This window comes from Rattus norvegicus, chromosome 14 (assembly GCF_036323735.1).
Source record: "Rattus norvegicus strain BN/NHsdMcwi chromosome 14, GRCr8, whole genome shotgun sequence".
Lineage (NCBI taxonomy): Eukaryota > Metazoa > Chordata > Mammalia > Rodentia > Muridae > Rattus > Rattus norvegicus.
The window spans coordinates 2,494,478-2,516,231 of NC_086032.1; the positions used below are offsets into that span (position 1 = coordinate 2,494,478).

A 21,754-nucleotide genomic window follows, 5' to 3' on the forward strand; every position below is an offset into this window, starting at 1 on the left:
CTACAGAAAGCCACAACCAATCAAAATGCAGAATTATGAAGCCCAGTGCCAGTGGACACATCTACAAAATATTTTCACATCCAAGGCTCAGTGAACATTTTGGAAGAGGGGCAGAAAGATTTTTAAGGGCCAGAGGATCAGTGAGTTTACTGTGAGATGTGTCTCCTAGTAATGTCGGAATCTGAACCCATAAGTCTCACCAACATGACTGCCATAACGTGAGCTGAACCAGGCTGATACCGATGGACACACCACAGTAGACGGAGAAAAACCCACAGGACCTCAACTCTACAAAAGAACTCTAGGCAACAGAGGAAGGGTGGGGACAGGGGAGGTGGCTGTCCCCAAGGAAAAGCACATGAATTGGTTGTCCAGTGCCAATAGTCAGCCCTGAAGACATACATACAAAAATATTACATGTACTGAATAAGTTATGTATAGGAATATATATGTATATACATACATGGTAGTGAAAAAGGAGGACAAGGATTTCAAGGAGAGTAGGGAGAGTTATACAGGAAGATTTTTCTATGAGGAGAGGGAAGGGAGAAATATTAAATTATCATTTCAAAAAAAACCTATGGCTTGGTTGAAACTAGAGAAACAATTAACTTTGTTTATTGTTTGTATCCTGTTTATGAGAGCTGTGTCCTTTCCCTGTATTTCACTTTTCCTCACCATCGTGCCCTTACTTGATCTCCTCTTGAAATGCTACATTGCATGCAGGTTTACAACTGTTTACACAGATACATGTATACATTACAGGATATGTTATGTTTTACAAAAAATAGAGATAAACGCCATTAAGTAAAATGGTCTCCTAAGAGACAGGGGAACAGGGTGGACAGAGAGACAGACAGACCAGACAGGTTGCTCTCTGAATATGCTTTGTTTAAGCTCTGGTATGGAATGTTTCTAATGTTCTATGTGATATCAAAGAATTTAATCCTATCTCAAGTTTGGTTTTGGAATACAAGTTAAGATTTCATGATTCATTTATTCTTTTTAAAAACTATACACAGATTTTGTGTGATGGAAACATCTAGAAACCCCATAACAATGATCGCCTTGACATCCGCACTATGGTCTCTAAATTCCATTTCTCACTAAAATAAATGATAGTTCCTTGAATAAATGAATTCTTCCAGAGTGGGACAGGAAGTAACAAATTCCCAAGTAAAACATTAAATATTATCACTTTAAGGTATTACACAACAGCAAAACAGAAGCCAAGCTGCAGGGGCTCCCACTTGGCTGGTATGGAATCACGTGGGCCTCAAAAGCAATAATAACTAGTATTTACTGTCATATCAAATCAGCATTTATACTGTCATTTTGTACTTAAAAACCACCAAACAGAAGATGTACAAAAAAAAAATCCCAGTTGATCAAAAGCAGAAAGAATGATGGAGTTAGAAAAAATTACCAGGGCTGGGGATTTAGCTCAGTGGTAGAGCGCTTGCCTAGCAAGCGCAAGGCCCTGGGTTCGGTCCCCAGCTCCGAAAAACAGAAAAAGAAAAAAAAAAAGAGCATTGGCTTCTCTTGAGAGAAAGAATTACCATTTTGTAGACTGTGTTGAAATAATAAACCTTGTAGCAACATAAACCTGGCACAGTGTCAGGAAGCCGTAGCTGGGCTAACAGCTCAGGAGCCTAAAGTAACTAAAACAGACAGCCAGACACAACCACTTTCACTGAGAGGACACATGAGGAAATGCATAGTATCGCCTTTTGAAAAATCCTTGTCGGGGCTGGGGATTTAGCTCAGTGGTAGAGCACTTACCCTGGGTTCGGTCCCCAGCTCCGAAAAAAAGAACCAAAAAAAAAAAAAAGAAAGAAAGAAAAATCCTTGTCAAGTTAAAACCCAATTAAGCCTTACACCAGCATCTGTAACACAGGGAAAGCCGGTACCACATTGAAGCAGCCAGGGAGGGAGTGTGTCCTCCCTCGGGAGAGACAACCTAATTACTTCAACTCTATTTGCTTGTTTGTTTAAGACAGCATGTGGCTGGTCTGGCCTCACTGTGTAGGCCAGGCTAGACTCAAGTTTGTGGCAATCTTTCTGCCTCTGCCTCCTGAGAGCTGGGATTACAGGTGTCTGCCACTGTGCTCTTTTAAAAGAAAAGCAAAGAAACAAGGAATTTGAATCAAATTTTTAAAGTCCTAATAATCCGGTGCATGGTATGACTCCCCTAGTCCTAGCTAGTCAGGAGGATGAGGCAGAAGGGTTTCTTGACTATGGAAATTTAGAACAGCCTGAGAAATTAAACTTAAATTTAAAAAATTAAGTTTAAATTAAGGGCTTTTTCTCCTGCCCTGCTGATGGGCCTGCCCAACATGTTTACACAATAAACTTCCAAGCCAGCCACCTGCTTCTTACCTTCCTGACCTGATTCAAAAACCTAGCAGCTTAAAACAACAGATATGGGGCCAATCAGACATTCTGTTTTTCTTCAAACTGATCTACCTTAAATTAGGTATGGGAAGACCTTTCAGAGACATAAATAACTCCAGCACTCCAGAAGAGATGGGGTTTTGGGCTTCCCAAACTGTGTTTTTCTCTGTATTCCTGCGTTTCCTCATTCCCATTAAATATCTTCAACTGCTAATTTTGTTTGCTCTTGATTGCTGTGTTTAAGATGTCTCTGTTGATGCCTGGTTTGTTAAAAAAAAATTTTCCTGCTTTTTAATTCTTTAGCTGAAGGAGAAAATTACTAGATTTAAATTCTAGACAGTAACAATTAGATACAAAGCCAAACAGCCAGGCTTTCAAGCACACACACACACACACACACACACACACTTATACTTACAGATAAGTAAGACCGGCAGAATGTATTTTAAACTAATGGCATCTATAGGCACATATGTTTGAATGCTTGGTCCCAGTTGGTGGAATTGTTTGGGAAGGATTAGGAGGTGTGGCCTTATTGGAGTAGGTGCCACTGCGTGGTGGACTTTAGAGTTTCAAAAGCTCCCCCCAGCCCCCACCCCACTGCCTGTAACTTATGGATTAGATATGAGCTCTCAGCTATTGCTCCAGCGCCATGCCTGCCTGCCTGCCTGCTACCATACTCCCCACTGTGATGATAATGGACTGAGCCCCTGAAACTGTAAGAGTCCCAATTCAATGCTGCCTTTCATACATTTTTTTTAAAAACAAAATCTCGACTGTTCAGTGTTGCTAATAAAGACTTGGGAGTCGTATGCTGGGGTAAAAGCATGCTACCTCAGAGAGGCAGAGAGAGCACCCAGTTGACCTTTCTCTACATCTGACATCCCTAAAAGTGTAAACCACCTTCCTCACGATGGACAAACCCTTCAAACCGAATGTCCCTCCCTTCTACTTCCTGTGTGTCTCTCTATCCATCCTCCTGACTTCCTCTTATTCTCTATGGCTTTTTTTCCCCTATGATCACTCCCTGTCAACTTGGTGCTTGCTCCACCTCTGGACCTATGGTTGACTTTAATCCTGCTTACAATTAACAGGAAGGTCTTGGATTGAAGGCGTGTGCTAGGGCTGAGCCATACCACAAGTAAAAACAGGTTTTTCTGGTTAATAACACAATTGCATGGTTCACAGTATAATCAAATATCCTTCAGCAGTAAGTCGCCTTGGTCATGGTGTCTCCTCACAACAACAGAACAGTAACTGAACCTAATTAAGTCTTACTATTTTATTTCATTCTTTCATTCTTGAAGATGGCCTTTCATTAAAATATCTGTCATAAATGATAATGATAATAATAAAGCGTTTGTTTGGCTTACCTTGAAATCATTGATTGAGAACATAAGTTCTGGGAGCCGTGGAATTTGGAAGAAGTAATAAAAGCTGGATCTGAACAGCTGGGCAGGGTGCCGCAGTATATACTCTGAAATTAAATGTTAGACATCATCCAAGAGCTGTAAATTAGTTACTTTTGAGAGAACTTCTTCTACCCATTTCCCCTTTAGACAATCCCATTAAAGAACCCACAAGCAAGGCTTCCATATGCCCTTTTTCTTTCCTTTTGATCTGTTATTTCCAGTGTCTAGAAAATGTATAGCGTTTCAAGTGAAAAGCAAGTTCTCCTCTGCAAAGATCTCACTCCTTGGGGAGCTGGAAGCCTGGATCACCTCAATATCCCAGACCTGACAATCACCTTAGGAATTTATGGTGATGTAGTATCCTGTTGATTAAAAGGGTTTGCTTATAGACAGATTCAAATTCAAGTCCTGATCATGGACCCTCAGACGGAGCTGGATGTTTCCTATGTATTCATTCATGTATCTAGAAAACTATTCATTCGTTGACAGTCTTTGAATCCACTGTGAGCAGTGGGGGTTAGCAACGAACAAACGAAAGGCTCTCAAGAGATGATCTTCTACCTTGTCTCAGAGGTCACTCCAATGTCAATGATACAGCTCAGTGGCATGAGGGCCCCTGAACAGTAGGACTTTGGCTGGGTAAACAGAAGCCTCAAGGCTGGTGTTTGCTTATGAGAAACCTCCCTTGTTCTCTTCCCAAAGGTCAAGTACCATGAGCAAGGACATCTCGTTCCTGGTCAATCCAAACAGCCAGTATCATCTCAAAGACCCCACCACCACCCTGCTGACCGTCATATACAGCCAGCTTCCTTTTCTGTCAATTTTCTTCTCTTGCTCACTCCCATCCCCCACCCCAGAGATAGCCGTGGCAGTCTCCCAATAGATTACTGATCCCCAATAAAACCTTTCTTTCTACCCATGGAGTGGCCCGGCTTGGTGGTTTCATTGCGCACTTGTGTGTAAGTGGTAGGTACTTAGTCTAATGCACGAGGCTCTGGGTTCAATCTCCAGCAGCACACATCATATGGAACACAGAACAAGGCAATCTTACTGAGAGTGACAGTGGGGACGGAGATGGCCAGAGAAGCCTTCTGAATGTGGCACCTGACAGGAGGGCTTAGTTTTAAATGGTGAGAGGGAGCCCAATATGCAAAAACCAAGCAAGGGCATCCAGGAACTGCCGAAGAAGTGTTGGGGTTGAGATAGACAAGCAGCAGGGAGAAAGCCAGTGTTCAGGGCACCATGAGGTGAGGCAGGAGGAGGAGCCTGCCTGTGTAGGTGTGGGATGGTAAGTATTTTAACTACTTGGCAAGACACTGCAGACAAAGCAGGAGAACTCTGATCACACACATGGCCCGACTGGTACTGTGCTCTCTTCTGCTTGCTGTGGACACTTGGGTTTTACTTTTCTTTTTTTTTTAATATTTTATTCATTTATTATACATGAGTACACTGTAGCTGCCCTCAGACACACCAGAAGAGGGCATCAGACATCATCACAGATGGCCGTGAGCCACCATGTGGTTGCCGGGACCTGAACCCAGGACCTCTGGAAGAGCAGTCGGCGCCCCCAACCACTGAGCCATCCCTCTAGCCCGGGGTTTTACTTTTCATTGGAGGTTTTCCATTTGTCTGGAAGTTTTAGGAATACCGACCATTGCTACGCTAGACGTTTTGTGAATTCATCGTTGAAGCTTTTTTCACTGTTGAATTAAGAGAAATCAATTCAACCAAAGGGAAACACGAATCCAGGCAAAACATCTGAAAATGCTTGGTAGGGTTATAAGAAACATCAAATAGGAGTCTTCCCCATTAAGTACTAAAATATTGTGTTTAGATCAAGTAACCTGCATTTCTGTCCACACCTACAGCCTACACAAATGTTTTACTTGCTCACCCCCAAGTTAAACTTTTATTTTCGCAAAGGTCTACTGGATATTCCAGGAATTTGATGGCCCCGATAGGGATCCTGTTTTCCTTGGAGCAGTGATCTCTATCCCCTTCCTTCATATCTTGTGTGTCAATTCTTTTCAAATTAGCCAATTAAGACTCTGAGATCAGAGCCCAGCCGATGGGGAAAAGATACAGGCGACACCTGAGTTAGAATAAGAACCTAGTGGACGGGCTTCCTGCCTTGGTTTGTTTGCTCTTCCAAGCACACCCTCTTGACCAACTATAATTTTGCCAAAGCCAAACATAAACATTGTTGATAGGGTATTAATCACTACTAAACACTTGAGAGTTCAAAACTTCAAAGGAAACTTCCTGAGTGTCCTTGTGGATTCCCAAGATCCTTTGTGGTATCCAAGCGATGATCGGTCTGTTTTATAACAAAACTAAGGCATTATTTGCTTGTTTTAGCCACGTTGAAATCTACACTGATGGTGCAAAAGCAATAATATAGAAACACTTCTGTTTGAACACGGGTCAACACAGAGACCCTAGCAACACTAACAGCCACTTAGTCTTCACCATTGCACAGTCGTGGTAAAAATCAGCCAATCGATCCAATTAAAAGCCAGTTTCACTTACTGATGAAATAACAAAACCTTAATTTTATTAATTCCTGCCTTGGAGCATATCGTTTTTATCGACCACATGACCAGAAGTAGAGGACATAATAATCCTGCTACTCGCCTGAATATAAGGGTGATCTCGAGAGAAGCACTTGTCACCAGGTGGCTCACACCTTCAATCCCAGCACTGGGGAGGCAGAGGCAGGGGGATCTCTGTGAATTTGAGAATGGCTTGGTCTACAGAGTGAGTCTAGCCAGTTTGTTCTACATAATGAGCTCCAGGCCAACCAAGGCTACACAGTGGGGCCCTGTCTCAAAACAAGAAGTAAAGAAACTTGCGCAAAAGTACAGCTGAATCAATGAGAGGACACTTTGTTTTTATGAACATCACTTTTACTGAAAAGATGTATGAACTATCCCTAGCCGGCATGGATCACTATGTAGTCCTATAACTATATAAACCAGGCTAGCCTCAAGTTCACAGAACTCGTCCTGCTTCTGCCTCCTAAATGCTGATGTCAGGGGTGTCAGCCACAGTCCCAACCAATAATCTGAAAATGATTGCAATGAGCAACTTAAAAGAAAACAACCCTCGATGACTGTCATCCTTGATACAATTCAGACTTTCAACTGAAAATAAGAGTTTTTGAAACATCTTAACCTGCTGCTGGGAGCTAGAGAAAGTTTCAATGTTGAAGACTTTTCTGTTGCATTAGTTAATGTGATTTTAAAAATGTGTCAGGTGTTGAAAGTCTGCATGACTTTGCAAGGCAACGATGTTTCAATGTATGGTTCAAATAATTTAGTAAGAGCCATTCAAAGTGCTATAGACGAGCCCCAGATCTCTACATCTTTACTACATCCTTGTTAACCTTTATTAAGTGATTACTCTTTTAGCTTGGCAAAGTATTAGGAAAACCCTCGATTATTTGAAAGGTTATTAAAGCACTCTAGCTTGTCTAGCCAAATCCACATGGCTAGTGAGGTTATGGATCTTAGAGGGGAAACTACTGCTGCCACTTTCCCAGACGAGCTTAATTCCTGACTGCATTCTTTATACCCACAGATAAGCACAGCACTCTTCTCTTACCTTATCAAAGAAGCTTCCTTCTGCAGCAGATGGAGACCATTACAAAAGACCTCAACTAGTCAAAGTGGATAGAACAACTGACGCTCACCCCAAGAGATACATCTGCAGTACAGTTCCTGCACCTAAGGCTCGAGAGATATTAGGGAAGGCAGAGTGGTGGGTAGGAAGATTTTTGAGAGCCACAATGAAGATCAGGACATCTGTTGTGACATTGTACCGTCAAGCTATGACAGGGAAGTCACGCCCATGAGATCTCAACAACACAGGTTCCTGTCTAAACAAGATCTGAACAATACCAACGCCAGTTGCCATCCCAATAGAGTTAGGAGAAATCTCTTGGGGTCCCACCCCTCGATGAAGAGCTGTGACTACTCAGAGAGAATTAGCCTTCTCTAGGGACCAGTCCTCTGATTGGTTATCTAACACCAAGTAGTCAGCCCTAGAAACACAGGCATGGCAACAGTCAACAGACTCAGTGCTTGTTTTATACGTTTATTCATTCCCATGTATGTGTAACAACCACTGCTAAGGAGTAATTAGTCGTGAACTTGGGAGTGGGTGTGGTCATGGGCTGGGTAGAAGGAGAAGATGGGTGTGTAAATACTCGTGCCTTTTCCTAAGACACATTTGTGTGAGGCCAGATCTCTTCTCATACTTCTGTTCTAGGAACATGTTGCGACAGATTGAAGGCAGAAGCAGAGAGAAGCGCCCAGCTGTCTTCTGCTATGCCAGAATTAAAGAGATCTGTAAAACGTGAAATATTCTTTTCACTAAAACCGATTTACTGTAGTTAGCACTTTTGTTTATTCTATTTAGTTTTCATCAAAATGCAGAGCATGTAATTGGTTTTAAAAATGAATGGATATATAAATATATTTTAAATATCCTAATTTTAATTTCCTAAGTAGTGACTACTTATAGATATAACCTAGATAAACAAGTCTCCTCAGGGTCTTTAATAATTTTAAGAGCATAAAGAATCTCTGAGTTCAAACAGTTGAAGATTACCGTTCTAAAGACCTCTTTTGTGTTCAGTCGCTAAAGGACTCAGAAAAGAGGAGAATTAGTTCCTGCCAGGATTTATGATTTTCAAAGCACTGCCACCAGATTTCCTTCCTTATCCCTCTCCAAGTTAAGTGAAATATTGTTCAAAATGAGTAAAATTATATAAGCAAATAGGGAGCTAAATTTTCTTAGATTTTTTTTTCCAGGAAGGTTTAAAATCAAAGTATTATGCTGACAGTGTGGCTCAGTGATAAGTGCCTCACTACCAATTGTAGAGAACAGGGCTTAGTTCACAACACACACACACACACACACACACACACACACATACACAAACACTCATGCACACACACGTATGCATGCATGCACATACATGCACATACACACACTCATGCACACACATGCACATACACACATGCACATATACATACAGATTCATGCACACACATGCATGCATACACACACATGAACACACACATGCATGCATGCACACATATGCACAGACACAACTCATGCACACACATGCACATATACACACACACTTATGTGCACACATGCATGCATACACATACACATACACACACTCAACACACACATATAAACACACACTCATGCATGCACACACACATTCTAAGAGCTGGGTTAGGTGGAAAATGCCTGTAAACACACACACACACACACACACACACATACATACAGATTCATGCACACACATGCATGCATACACACACATGAACACACACATGCATGCATGCACACATATGCACAGACACAACTCATGCACACACATGCACATATACACACACACTTATGTGCACACATGCATGCATACACATGCACATACACACACTCAACACACACATGCACATATAAACACACACTCATGCATGCACACACACATTCTAAGAGCTGGGTTAGGTGGAAAATGCCTGTAAACACACACACACACACACACACACACACACACACACACACTCTCTCTCTCTCTCTAAGAGCTGGGCTAGGTGGAAAATGCCTGTAATCCCAGCACTTGGTGGGTTCAGGTCAGCCTGGGCTACAATGTAAGACACTGTCTGAAAAATAAACCAACAAATTAAGCTAAGATCATGTATCATGTGCCATCTTTGCTTACTTGGTCACATTTATTATATTATTATTATTATTATTATTATTATTATTATCATCTATCCATCCTTGAGTCCCAGTCTCAGTGTGTATCTCAGGCTGGCCTTGAACTGCCCGCCCTCCTGTCTTACCTCCCAAGTGCTCAGATTACAGATACGACCACCTACCATACCCAGACTTCACTTAACCTTAAAAGATTATGCTAACCAAATTTTGCTGTTTTGAATCCAAAGTGTCAGTGGCGATGGTGAATTTCAAGGGCCCAACTTAACATTACAAACCCCATTTTGCTTTTGGACTCCATTTTATGATTAACTTGCCCTTAGAATGAACTCAGCTACTGGAGAAATTCCAACGTGTTCAAGAACCATCTCACTCTGGCAACAACCACAATTCCCCTAAACAAACAGCCACTCTACCCCTAGCAACAACTAATCAGTTCTTAGGGGAAAGTACCCAATGTCTCAAAATAGTTTGATTAAGCTAGCAACCATGTTCATCCTAAGCTGAAATCATTACTAACCAGTGGAAATGCACCAAGCAAATGCCAATCAAAAGTCCCTTACCCTGCTGCAACCATGATAAAAAGGCAAGGCTTGTACCAGCTCAGTACCTTCAACACCCGTGATCCACTGTGTTGGAGAGGTTGGAGTGTCCGAGCTTGAGCTCAAATAAAGACTCTTTCCTTTTGCATACGAGTTGGATTACTGGTGATTTCTGGTGGTCTGTGGGGACCCTGTGACCTGGGGATCACACTGGCAGAAGTGGCTTAATAAAGTTTAAACTCACCTGTAAACACACTTGGATGTGGGAAGTTAATAACAATCAGCTTCATTATCATCTCAGGGTAGCAGACAGCAATCAACCAGGCAATCATGCCTCCCCAGTCATGGCCAATCAGGACACATTTGTTATACCCTATGCCGGAGAAAAACACGTTGACGTCATTGTAAAGAATCAGGAGAAGTCATTATCTCACATAAAACAGTTACATTTCTGAAACTATTTACCGCCATCTTACCAGGTATAAAAATATTTATTGAACAGGGCCTGTAGCTCGGATTCATAATCGCAGTACTTGGATGGCAGAAGTCAGAATCCAAGGCCAGCCTGGCTTACATAAAATAATGTTTCAAGAAAAAAAAAGCTACTGAGTCCGTTATTTCTTGTTTGTACTTTAGATACTGTCCCAAGCGCTGAGAACAGGTGGCTGTTGAGTGCTCGCCCCTAAATGGAACTTTTATGTTAATCCCTCTCTTCCTCCCAAGGCTCAGGAAATATCAAAGATGAGGAGCTGAAAGAATATGAATGCCGTAGGACGGAGAGCTGCCCGGTGGAATGCTGTCTTCTAGACATCGCACAGCACCTGCACTCATGAACACTGCAGCTGTGGGTACCCGCACACAGTCCACCCAGCGAATGTACTTTGGATGTTGTGGCTCATGCGGCTGTACCCATTCTGAAGAGCTACTAGCAACCAGTGCTGGGGCGTGGCTGGCTGGTGGGGCGTGGCTGGCTGGTGGGGCGTGGCTGGCTGGTGGGCGTGGCTGGCCGCTGGGGAGGGGCTGGCCGCTGGGGAGGCGCTGGCCGCTGGGAGAATCCAATGCTTTCTTCTGAACTCTGAAGATACTTGCTTGCGTACATATTTGTACACACACACACACGACACACTCGACACACACGACACACACGACACACACGACACACACGACACACGCACACACACACACACACACACACACACACACACACACACACACACAACTTTTTTTAAAAGGCAAACCTACCCAAGGAGTCCAAAACATCCTTTATGTCTGCAATTAGACAGTCCAGCTTGTAACTCTCTTGATGAATAGGTGCATCGGACTCTCCGTAACCCCTCAAATCCAGTGCAACGACTCTGTATTCACTTTTAAATTCTCTCAGTTGGTGACGCCAAGAATACCTGAAGGGAAAAGGAAACATTAAGAACATTGGTGTAGGACTGGAGAGATGGCTCAGTGGGTTAAGAGCACCAACTGCTCTTCCAGAGGTCCTGAGTTCAAATCCCAGCAACCACATGGTGGCTCACAACCATCCAAAATGAGATCTGATGCCCTCTTCAGTTGTGTCTGAAGACAGCTACAGTATACTTATATATAATAAAAATAAATCATTAAAACCCCCCAAAAAAATCTTAAAAAAAAAAAAAAGAACATTGGTATAGGGAGACAGCTCAGTGGTTGAAACGGCTTCTCAGCTGCAAGCCTGACTACCCAAGCTTGATCTCAAGAATATTATGTGGCAAGAGGAGAAACCCATTCCCACATTTTCTCTCTCCCCTCCACACATGTCACACACGTGCACACACACAAACATAACTAAATGTTGACTAATTTCAAGAATAGCATTAGAGAGGCACTGTACTCCTAATTACCTTGGACATTGACAGGAACTAGCTTACCCAGAGACCTGAGGCCATTCTGATTGGTCAACATAGTGACATGCCACCTCAAAACCAAACAACAAACCAGAAAAGCTAAGGCTTCCCAAGTGAAAAACTACCAGAAAATATTCTTTTAAAAACTAGGTAGGGGCTGGAGAGATGGCTCGGTGGTTAAAAGCATGGGGTGCTCTTCCGGAGGACCTGGGTGCTGTTCTCAGTACCCACATGGTGGCTCTTAACTCTTGTTCCAGGGATCTAACACTCCTTTCTTGCCTCTATGGACATCGGGCGCTCATGTGGTACACAGATTGACATGCAGGCAAAACAGCCATACAGACAAAATTAATTAATTTTATATTAATTAACTGCCCGTAACTACAGGTCCAAGAAGTCTGACCCCCTCTTCTGGCTTCGGTGGACACTGCAAACATATTTCACCCATATATACCTATACACATAAAATTAAATAAAATATTTTTAAAAAGAAGCCCGTGGTCATCCTCAGCTACATAGTGAGCTCTGGTTACCTGGGTCCCTGTCTCAAAAATAGCAACAACAATGAAAAATCTCTTATTAGAAAAAAGCTATATGTGTGTGTTATGGCTGGAAAAAGAGCCCTGTGATGTCGCCATTAGGAGCTCATCTCCCTGTCCTGTCTCCAGAAATTCCTAACATGGGGCCAGTCGAACAGAGCTCAGCATTTTGTTTTTGTTTTTAGTAATTTCGACAGTTGAAATTCTGGTTTGGAAGAGTCTGCAGACTGAAACTAAGTCTCAAAGAATCCAACAGAATAATAAGGTAAGGCAATGTGTGAGGGCTGGCGCTCTTGTGTTTGAGAGCATCCGCTGCTCTTGCAGAGGACCTGCTTGGTTCCCAGCACCCACATTGGGCAGCTGGCGGCTGTCTGTAACTCTAGCTCCGGGGGTTATGATATCCCTGCTGGCCAGCCAGCCCTCACACTTCATGAGAAGGCCACGGAACTAACTAATTAAAAACACAGAGACTTAGGGCATTTTCTTCCTCAAATAAGCAAACCTATTTTGGGTATAACAAAGAAAGATACCAAATTTTCGGGGTGACCGACTCATATTGTAGGGCTCCAAAAAGCATCTGCAGGCACCGTGACATTACTCCATTGAGAAACTATACGTTTGGAGTGCGGTAGTGGAGCACACACAGGAGTGTCAGATCGTCACTCGGCAGAGGAAGGACACGCCAATGTGGATTGACAATGCAGTAAGACAGAGGATAGAAACATTGCCAGGAAAGGTGTCAGATGCAGACCTAATTATGACTGGCAAACTGCCTCGGGTCCACCCTCCACCAAAAGCACTTCTGATTAATAAGAGTTTCCTGTTTCATCTTCGATAAGTAGTGTCTTTGGCCAGGTCATGATATCCTCATGTAAATGTGTGTGAATATGTAGAGGTCAGAGGACAACCTTGGGCTTCAGCCTCCTAGCCTTTGTTCACCTGTCAGGCTGTCTTCCTTGTTTGTGTATCGCACACACCAATACAGCTCCCCCCTTGAATGTCCAGGGACTCTCCTGTCTCCGTTTCCCATCTCCTCCTGGGGGGAGGGTGCTGTGGTCACAGACACGCTATGTGTTCAGCCTTTTGTGCTGGGGATTTGAACTGAGTTCTTCTGCTCACAGAGCCTGTACTTTTCACCCACTGAGACATCTCCAAGCCACGGTTTTGTCTGTGCACTGTACTGAATGATGTAGTTTCCATAAGGGTTCTCCTCTGCCGGCTTTACAAATCTTTTGTTTGTTTTTTTTTCTTTAAAGTTTATTCAATACAACATAATCTTCAACTTCACTGAGGCGGCTGACCTTGTTCCATGACCGACCAAAACCGTTTCTAAACTGGAATTTGGTTGCTCAGCCAGCCTCAGCCTCACTTTGTCAGCTCCAGGGGGCACAGTACTACTTCTGTAGGCATCTCTGCCTGCCTCCCCTCTTGTGAATCTTACAGGTCGCTCACCCTCAGGACCTTTGAGCTGAGGCCTGCCACTCTCAGGACGGCCTCGGTGCAGGGTGGCAAGAACGATCTCTGGAGGCAGGTGCAGGTAATCTTAGAGATATTGGATGCCCTATGGTACCAGTAGAAATGTCTCCAAGCAAACTGCCCCTTCATGTAGCCTCAAAACCTGAGAGACTGCATGGCCTTCATGACAAGAAGATTGGGCACATTCTTGTCTGCCAGCTCAGGTGTTTGGGCATGTGGACATCTTTTTTTTGGCAACCATCATGCCTTCCTTAAAAAGGATTTCATAGATGGCAATCCAATTCTTCTTAAGCATCAACATTATGGCGGCTGCAGGGTCCGAGGCAGAGGCTCCTGGGAAGGGAGGGGCGTGTGCAGCGCGGCGTCTCTTCCGGCTTTACAATTTTTAGTGGATGTTTCTTGTATTTGTATCTGAAGTCCAATTCACCCCTCTTCATCATTCATTATGCCCAATAATCAATAAAGCTCTGCCTCTTGGGTATTTGAATAATCACGAATCCTGCTTATTCTGAAATGCCTATTCCAGGAAATGTCAACTCTCCCTTTGTTTAAAAAACTTGGGGCTGGGGATTTAGCTCAGTGGTAGAGCGCTTACCTAGGAAGCGCAAGGCCCTGGGTTCGGTCCCCAGCTCCGAAAAAAAGAACCAAAAAAAAAAATAAATAAATAAAATAACTTGATGTGACCACCTTGCCATGATTACATTGCTGTGACCGCCTTGCCCCATGTCTTTGTTTCAGGAGGTTGTTGTGACCAACTTAAAATGTTTATATTCTGCTCCTGTAATGCCACCCATTTGCCTGCCAAATCTCGACTCGGAAACTCTACTTCTGAGCTATACAACCCCTTATCTTCTTCATGCCCAGTACTGATCTCTTGAACTTCATGTTAGGGGGGGACAGACCATGTACACAAATAAAAGTAAAAGTTTGCTTTAATTTGGCCGTGATTTGTGTTGGTAGTCTTTCACCTCCCATCTGTGGAATTAACATTTGGAGGCCTCCAGCGAGATCAATTCCCCAACCTAAATTTGGAAGTTGGACCCTTCCCTCTGAACTTCTGGGGATGGAGCCTCTCCCTAAAGTGGCTTGGCACATTCCAGGACCCTGGAACATGCAAGCTTTCAGTGTGGCAGACTGCCTAAGCCCATGGCTGAATCAGTAGCATCTGACAGACGTGTGTGTGTGTGTGTGTGTGTGTGTGTGTGTGTGTTATGCACATATCATATGATGTATAGCAGTGTGGAATTCAGTAGAGAATTTGTTGCTAAGGATCCTTTCTCTTTTGCTGTGAAGTCTCACCTTTCAATGGCTAGGTGAGAGGGAGGATTGGAGCAATTAACTTTTATTGAAGTAGGAAAAGAAAGTGTCACACTCACCCAAAGAAGGAAAATGTTTACACAAGCAAATACGCATAGATACAGATAAGCTCATACACTCATTTACATTTTCATTCTCATTTACACATTAACACATTCACATTTTTGTTGGGCCCAATCACTTTTTTATCCATTCCACAAGTATTCATGCATACTTGCATATATTTACATATATGTGTAAGTATATATATGTATATAAGTATAGATATACATACATATGTATACATGTGTATACACACAGCTTAAAGATTTACTTTTAATTGAGTGTGTGTATGTGTGTGAGTGTGTATGTGTGTGTGAGTGCCTGTGTGTGTGTGTGTGTGTTCAGGTGTCTATGGAGTCCAGAAAAGGATTTCTGACCCCTTAGAGCTGGAGTTACAGGTGGTTATGAGCTCTCCGACATGGGTGCTGGGAACTGAACTCAGGTCCTCTGTAAGAGCAGCAGGTGCTCTGAACTTCTGAGCCATCTCCACAGCCCCTAGCTTGGTTTGTTTGTTTGCAGACAGGGTCTCCCCCTAGCCCACTAGCTAGGCTGGATGGCCATTGAACCCATGACCTGTGTGTGTGCCTCTGCACGCCTGGGGTTCTAAGTGTACTGCCTGGCTCTTTTTCATGGGTCCTGGGGCTTGAAGTTAGGTTTCAGGCTCATAAAGAAAGTACCCACTCAGCGCCTCCCAGACTGTAAAGAATAATTTTAAATATCCTTATTCTGGAATTCATACATAGTGACACATTTGGCTCATATTCCAGCCATAAACTAAAGCAGAAATGGCTGCTGTAACAAAAGAAACCTTGCCCCTGTCACACATCACAGAAACAACCCTTACCACACAGAAACAAGACTATTTTTTTTTTTTTGGTTCTTTTTTTTCCGGAGCTGGGGACCGAACCCAGGGCCTTGCGCTTCCTAGGTAAGCGCTCTACCACTGAGCTAAATCCCCAGCCCCGACTATTTTTATACTATGGTGGTTTTCGTTTTTTTTTGTTTTGTTTTGTTTTGTTTTGTTTTTGTTTCTTTTCTTTTCTTTTCTTTCCCTTTTCCTTTCCCTTTTCTTCTTCCTTTCTTTCTTTCTTTCTTTCTTCCTTTCTCTCTTTCCTTCTTTCTTTCTTTCTTCCTTCCTTTCTTTCTTTTTTTTTAACAGTGGTTTTGTTGTTTTCCTGAAATGGGATCCTCATATTAGCAGCCCAGGTAGGGTATGCCTAGCCGGCCTCAGATTCCTTTGTCTTGGCCTCCCCATGCTGGGATCACGGGCATATACCATCATGCCTGTCTTTTCTGACAGTTTCAGACAATAGCCGAGATCACACAGGAAAACAAAGAAAAAGACAACCTCTTCCCTTATTATTTCTGTTAAAATACCCCAGGATCCTGGTTTCCCAGGCAGGACACTTCGAGGTGTGGAGCATCCTGTCTGTCCTCTTCTGGAAGGGTGACACTGCTGTGGCCTCTGTGCTGAGCTCAGGATGAGGAGGCCCTGCCTGTGAGTGTTGACGCAAACATTCCAGGCAGCTGGAGATGGAGGCGGACTCCCAGAAATTGCCTGGGTCAGCTTGAAATATTTTTAAAAGAGATGCAAATTGAGGTAGAGGGAGAGGGAAAAAAAAAAAAAGACCATCCTTTGACAAACAGCCGTATTTTGGGCTGATTTAGCTAAAGTTCCCACAGATGGCATTATCTTCTCTAAGGCTTCCTTTGGATTCAAGGCGGCAGATGCAGATTTTACTGCTTTGGTGCCCTGCGGGATAGCACAGGTTAACCATTGACGCTTCTCAGCGGTCTCGGCGAACACTGGTAAATCTACACACTACACTATATGGTGCTTCCGGGTCTTAAAATTACTGTAAAGTGCTCATTTCTTTTTCTTTTCTTTACTTTCGTGTCTGTGTGGTTGTCTGCAATGTATGTGTGGGAGCCTGCAGAGACCAGAGGGAGGTTGCATTCCCTGGCCCTCACACCTGAGCAGTGGCTGCTTTACCCACTGAGACATCTTCCCAGGCCCCTAAGGGACAGATTTTGAGTATTTGCTGGGGCCCTACGAAGGGACTTTGATTCTATTCTCACAACGTCTCTGAGGCAGGAATATTGTGAGTGATACATAGGGTCCTTGTTCTGTTTGGCTTTTCTTTCATTGTAATACAACATTTGGACCCTGGTGACTTGGCAAGGAAATGGTTTATTTCATCTTATGGTTCCAGTCTACCACCGAGGGAAATCAGGGCAGGAACTGAAGCAGAAACCTTGGAGCAAGGCTCATTCCCTCTCATATAGTCGGCTGGCTTTCTTATCTAGTCTAGGCCCATCTGCCTAGGGATGGTACGGCCCACAGTGGGCTGGGACCTCCGACCTATCTCAATTAGCAGTCAAGAAAATGCCTCGCAGCTGTGTGAGGCTAATTGGATCTGAACAATTCTTGAGTTGAGGCTCCCTCTTTTTTTGAGTTGACAACAATAGCAACGAGGACATTCTTTCAGTCACAGGTAGACTCATTGCCTTTGCTACTCTGGGCAAATGTGATTAATGCTTTGGAATAACATATAATAGTAAGTGCCCATGCCATGCAGTATCTACGAGGTGAGTCTCTCTGCATGGTGCAAACTGCACTGGGAGTTTTTCCTCCTTAATTAGGTTGTCTCTAGATGGAAGAACAGACGACGATGTTTATCCAGGCAGCTAAATCCTTAAGTAAGAAAGTCTTCTCAGGAAGAGACACCTATAGGCTTCTTGCCCTATTGAAATCAGGTAATGAATAGTACTTTGCCACCTTGCGTTCTTCCACACCGACCTATCGAGGACATTAACATTCTCAAGGCGTTTGTCCACTGAGTTGCTTTCATTCATAAAATAATGACTAAATTGTGTAAAGCTAATATTCCTTGTATTTTTCACAGGGCTAGGGGCATTTGAGGTTGCGAGAGCAATCTGGCTGGGACACGAGTCACCTCTTTTGTCACTGGCTGGGGGGCATCTATCTGCTTCCTCCTGAAGCTTCATGCTGGGTAGAAGAGACAAACCTCCCCCAACGGAGGAGGGCTTTTCCTCAGTCTGTGGTATGTGGGAAGCTGTGCATCCTGGCTAGAACCTCCAAACAAGCTCTCAGAGCTACCTGCACCTTAAAATCAGGACTTTGGGTGACGCAAAGTCTTTAAGGCTCCAAAGAAGGTGAAGAATTTGTAATAGTAGAAACTCTAGATTCAAACGTTAAGCCAATAGTCTACTTTTGAATCACCCCAGAGAATGTCCCTTTTCATCTATTCCCTAACATAATCTGCCATTAAAAAAGAATTCCTTTTCACCCCAGCATCTTCTATCGCTTTCCAGAATGCTACATTTTCTTAAGAGTTGGACGTTAATTCCATCTGTTTTTACTTGGGTCCCTTGGGAGCGACAGAAAACCAGCGCTGTTTCCCTCCATTACTGCCGTCACCTGGGTAAATACCCTTTCGTTCATGCACGGAAGCAATTTGCCAAAATGATCGTATTAGGACTAAGGCTTTAAACATCATGTCATGACATCAGGGCTCTTATATGTGATATTAACAACACAGCCCAGCAAAGCACTCACGGGAGTTAACCAATCTCCTCTCCCCCTTTTCCTTCTGTCACACGAGGATATGTTAGTCCTCTGAAGGACAAAGCAACCAGACAGCATTTTGAAAACAGGGCCTAGGCCCTTACAGACACCGAATCTCTCCAAGGGCTTAATCTTGAGCATCTTGGCCTCTAGAACTGTGAGAAGGAAATTTCTGTCCCGGTATTTTATTCTAACCACACAAATAGGCTCACATGGTAACCGCTGTGAATTTTTGGCTATAGGCTTTCTTTTTTACTTGTTAAAACACTTATGCCTTCAACAGAGCCTACATTCACATGCACTCTCTCTCTCTGCTCTGAGTGACAAAGCCCCCTGCTGCGTACTCCAAGGTTGCCTTTGTTCAGACTCTCTCTCACCCAGGGCTGTCTTTTATCCACAACACTCTAGAGGGAATGCTTTATAACTCAAAATTTCAGAATATTGAAACATTAAAAGACTCTTTTAATCCTCACAGGAAAAAGCAGAGTTAGGGGTGGTGGTGAACACCAGTAACCCTAGCACTTGGGAGGCCGAGGGACTGGGGTATGAGTTCGAGGCCAGTGTGGTGCTTTGGATAGTCTGGCCCTAAAGGCTCTAGTGTTTGAATGCTTGGCCATAGGGAGTGGCACTATTAGGAGGTGAGACCTTGCTAGAGGATGTATGTCACTATGGAGGTGGGCTTTGGGCCTAAGCCCAGTGGGACACACAGTCTTTTCCTGTGGTCTGCGGCTCCTCCAACACCATGTCTGCCTGGACTCTGTCATGCTTCTACCTTGATGATAATGGACTAAACCTCTGAAACTGTAAGCCAGCCCCAATTAAATGTCCTTTATAAGAGTTGCCTTGGTCATGATGTCTCTTCACAGCAACAAAGCCCAAACTGAGACAGCCAGCCTGAGCTACACAACAACAGCCAACCTGGGCTACACAGCAACATCCAGCCCTGAGAAGTTAGGATGGTCATCTAAGTATGAATGCTTTTAGATTAGGAGAGAAACTATTGCTGTGAGCAGGAGCATTCAGGAGTTATCGCCCTGGGAAACGATCTACCGTTTTGAGAAAGGGATTCTATGGAAAGCTATATGCTTAGAATGTTTGCCCCTGTAAAACTATGACATTTAACTGCGGTTATAATAGTGTTAGGTCATGAGGGATCTGACCTCATGGGATGAACCTCGAATTTACCCTTTGTTGCTTTCTTGCCTTGCTACCCTCTCCATATGATGATCCAACATGGCAGCCCCCACCCGATCTTGATCTTGGACATCCCAGCCTCTGGAACTAAGCAAAATAAACCAAAACCAACCAACCAACCAACCAACCAACCAAAACAACAACAACAAAAACACCACCACCACCAACAACAACAACAACAACCAAACAATCCTATTTCTTTACAACAGCATCACATGAACTAAGCCAGAATGTTAAGTGTTAATGCAAAAGAAACAAGTTAGTTGGTAATTTTACCAGAATTCTGGAAATCCATGAAGCAGCAGCATGAGGGGTTTGCCCCTCTCTCCAGCAGCAACATAGTGAAATCTTAACCCCGAGTCCTGAAATTGGAAGGATATGGAGTATGTGATCATGGGCATCATTAGACTAAGACATTTAGTATTTCCCTGTCACTAAAAGCATTCTCACTTGAATTACTTTAACATCGAGAAATAAATATTAGCTGGACAACATATCATCGATAGAATAAACAGACCAATTCACCTTGGGCGATCCCTTTAGAATACCCCTCTTACTTGCTCTGCTACAAGGTCTGTGTATATAGTTTTGAGCTTCTGAAGCAATGTTACAATGTAGCTTTCGTCTTAGTGAGGTGTCACTTTCATCCCCTGCAAGATACATAAATAATTCCAATCTGAATTTCAATGTTGCTAAGTCTACCTCACATTTTTTTTTCTCAGTTGCCTGCCCGTCAAGAGCTGCGGCATCACTTATGTAATTCACACCCCCTTCTCTTATTTTTAGGCATCTCCTTCCCACTCTGTGATCTCAAGTGTTTCATATATACTCTCCTTTGCTGCCTGTTCCCTCTGTCACATCTGTGTTTCTAACAGTGGAGTGGACAAGTGCCCAAGAGTTCACCCCCAGGAAAGGACCAGGAGCAAGGGATGAGTCCTGCGGACACCAAGGATATGGGAGCATAGTCAAGGAAGGAAAAGAGAAAAGCAAAATTCCTGGAACTATGAAAGACAGAGCCTGGACTTTGTTTCCAGCCTTTAGATGTGAGCGTCTGGCGTGTCATTTCCCTCAACTCTATCACCTTAGTTTAGAAAATGGGGCCTAAGGGCTAAGGCTGCAGAGCAGCAGCAGGGTGCTTGCCTTTCAAGCATGAGATCCTAATTTCAATCCCCAGCACTGCCATCCCTTCCCCTAAATGATGCCCAAGGCATGAAGGTCATTGGGAGGGCTAAGGATGTAACTCAGTGATAGAGCATTTGCCTGACTCGGCCAATATGACGACCTCCAGCATCACTAAACAAACAGATGTTAAGAAGAATGAAGTAAAAGGAAAAAAGAAGAATGAAGTATCTAGGTGACTAGAGTCACCACTGTGTCAACTTCTTCGTTCTGCTTCTGGGGAAAAGAAAGGCATTCTGAGGATCTCAGGAAGAGTCAGAAGCTGTGTTTCATCCTTACAGACTTAACAAATATGACTATGCTGTTACCTTTAAAAAATTATTTTAGTGGTAGCGAGTCTTGGGAGAATGAAATGCTATGGCCACCAGACTGGGTTTAATAAAGATTTTACCGCACTGGGTATATGCCAGGTCGATAATTAGTATGAATTACACTAAATTATAAGTCCGTTGGCCTA

General features: G+C 43.4%; 1 protein-coding gene and 1 long non-coding RNA gene across 8 annotated transcripts in view; one reads left to right on the forward strand and one right to left on the reverse strand.

Annotated features, from left to right (window-relative positions):
* Window positions 1–4,729, forward strand: part of LOC108352691 (uncharacterized) — a 56,321-nt gene extending 51,592 nt beyond the window's left edge. For all 4 annotated transcript variants that reach the window (XR_010057654.1, XR_010057655.1, XR_005493086.2 and 1 more), the window contains exon 4: window positions 4,509–4,729. This is a non-coding gene — a long non-coding RNA (uncharacterized LOC108352691). The remainder of the gene's footprint in view (window positions 1–4,508) is intronic.
* The window catches only part of Ephx4 (epoxide hydrolase 4), a 29,277-nt gene that overhangs the window by 6,196 nt on the left and 1,327 nt on the right, over window positions 1–21,754 (reverse strand). The window contains exons 1-5 of one of the 4 annotated variants that reach the window (XM_008769927.4): window positions 20,644–20,743; window positions 20,395–20,480; window positions 11,330–11,487; window positions 10,332–10,460; window positions 3,768–3,871 (exon numbers count right to left, since the gene is read on the reverse strand). In XM_008769927.4, the coding sequence (XP_008768149.2) occupies window positions 3,768–3,871; window positions 10,332–10,460; window positions 11,330–11,487; window positions 20,395–20,426 (423 nt within the window). In that variant the 5' untranslated portion in view covers window positions 20,427–20,480; window positions 20,644–20,743. Of the gene's footprint in view, window positions 1–3,767; window positions 3,872–7,890; window positions 8,157–10,331; window positions 10,461–11,329; window positions 11,488–20,394; window positions 20,481–20,643; window positions 20,744–21,754 lie in introns of those variants that run through there. The other 3 variants (XM_039091658.2, NM_001105994.1, XM_039091659.2) reach the window with 3 other exon arrangements.